The 2294-nt window shown below is 33.8% G+C and overlaps 1 protein-coding gene across 1 annotated transcript; it reads right to left on the bottom strand.

Moving 5' to 3' along the window:
- Window positions 1-803: 803 nt before the first annotated feature.
- Window positions 804-1982, bottom strand: LOC139902157 (uncharacterized). The gene is made up of 2 exons (XM_071884809.1): window positions 1113-1982; window positions 804-1004 (listed from the first exon to the last, which is right to left on the bottom strand). The coding sequence occupies exons 1-2, from the start codon at window positions 1980-1982 to the stop codon at window positions 804-806; spliced, it is 1071 nt and encodes a 356-aa protein (XP_071740910.1).
- Between the last annotated feature and the right edge of the window lie 312 nt (window positions 1983-2294).

Here is a 2294-nt window from a genome sequence, read left to right as displayed (position 1 = left end):
ATTTACTCGTCCAAATTCGTGGTATTTATAGGACCTGGCCATGATTTCTGGCTCATGTGATCGCATGAATATAATGCAGCCAGGCCATGCGATCGCATAGCCTCCTGATCTAGCTCACAATCACTTGTCTTCTTGTTTGCCGACGGTTTTTAATAATATAATATATTATATATAATTATATATATATTATATTATATTCATGTGCATAGTTGACTTGTAATTTTAGCTCCGTTGCGTCGCACGTTGACAGTTGGTTCATGTCCCGGTTCCGGATTTTCGAACGTCCTTTCGTACGATTTAATATCTTGTACTTTGCGTTTTGCGGCTTGTACTCTTGTAATTTTTAGATGTTTCTCACCAATAATTTGAACCACTTGGATTGTACTTTGTACTTTTTAGCTTTTTGGTCGTTTGCATCTTCAAATCGTTGAATCTGTCTTTTGTATTCACCTTTTATTATTTAAACGAATATCACTTGTAAATAGAACAATTGCAACTAAAAGCTTGTCTTTCTTGAAGGATAATGCTATGAAATATATGTTCGTTTTTAGTATTATCAGAATGAATGCACTTTGGTTAACATGTACTAGCTTTTCCAATCCATCTTTCATTCTATTAACTAAAATCTTGCTTATGCCTTTGTATAGAACATTGCAGCATGCTATGGGCCTGAAGTCAGAGACTTTATTGGGAGTCTCTATTTTAGGAATAAGAGCTATCAAGGTAGCATTAATTCCTCCTATAAGTTCCCCAGTCATGAAAAACTCTTTTATAGCCTTGCATACATCATCACCAACAATATCTCATGATTTTTTAAAGAAATGTGAGGTGTAGCCATCTGGACCTGCAGCCTTTTCACTATCAATATCAAAGATAGCATCTTTGATTTCTGAATTTGAGACCTCCAACACCATAGCATTAGCTTCATTGGAATCAAGGGTAACAGAGAAAATGTTTCCCATATATTCAATAGGAATGACTGAGTCTACTTTTCCTAAGAAATTCTAAAAGTGAGTAACAAATTGAGCAGCCACCTCATCACCATAAAACCTTGTATCATCTTCATTACAAATACTTTTAACTCTAGTCTTTTGCTTTCTGCTCTTTAATACTTTATGAAAGTACTTGGTATTTTTATCACCTTCACCTAACCACTTAACTTTTGTCTTTTGTTGCTGGATTAAAAACTCATCATGCTTTGCTTCTTCATACTCTTGAAGAGTCTTAGAAGCTAAATCTCTAATTGTGACATTATGGGGATCAGCAACTATCTTAGATTGAACATCTTTCAATTGCATTTTGAGAATTTTGACTTTATTAAAGGTATTACCATCTGCCCAGTTAAGCTTCCTGAGATCTTTTTTCAACCCTTTAAGCTTCATAATCAAACAATACATAGCACACCCAACATACTGCCTATTCCACCCTTCTTTAACAATATGCATAAAGGCTTCTTTTTCAGTTATATAGTTCATAAACCTAAATGATTTAGGCTTACTAACTATAAAGTTTGGAATATTCAAAATGGTTGGACTATGATCTGAGATGACATAGGGTAGTAAAATACAATGAGCTTGTGGAATAGCATTCATGACCTCAGCATTAATCATAATTCTGTCTAATTTTTTCAGGGTGCCACATCTTGGATTTTTCAGGGATTTGGTCCAGGTAAAGTGAAAACCAGAAATATTGATGTCTTCAATCTTAATATCATTAAGGCATGAATTAAACTCTTTCATTTCTTCAGACAATATAGAACAACCAGCAGAGTGCTCATTCAGATACCTAGTGATATTAAAATCCCCCATTATAAACCATGGCATCTTATTAGTAACAGTTTTTTGTAGATGAAGATCATTCCATAATGGGACCCTTTCTTTTCCTTTATTGCATGCATATACAAAGGTACAATAGATCTTTTCTTTTGAACTTATTATTTCCACCAAACAAAAGATAGCTCGTCTTGTGCAGTTGAGAACCATGACATTAACTTTATTATCATCCCATCCCACTATAATTCTACAGCTATTGTGTCATAACCCGTCCTTAACCATAAGAACGTGTTAGATAACGTATGATTTCATTGCGAGGTATTGACCTCTATATGCGACATTTTTTTAAGAAAAACTGCATATATTATACATTACAAACCATGATCCTTATTTTTGATACAAGCTTTGGACAAAATAAAGATGATTATCGTTTAACGATAATCTTCGACTTACAAACTTTACATATAATGATAACAACACGATTTCGAGCATATTTTACAACACAAATCCTTGGGTATGCAG

Source organism: Rutidosis leptorrhynchoides, chromosome 3, assembly GCF_046630445.1.
Source record: "Rutidosis leptorrhynchoides isolate AG116_Rl617_1_P2 chromosome 3, CSIRO_AGI_Rlap_v1, whole genome shotgun sequence".
Lineage (NCBI taxonomy): Eukaryota > Viridiplantae > Streptophyta > Magnoliopsida > Asterales > Asteraceae > Rutidosis > Rutidosis leptorrhynchoides.
The sequence above is the reverse complement of the archived record's forward strand: the minus strand, read 5'-3'. Positions and strand labels throughout refer to the sequence as shown.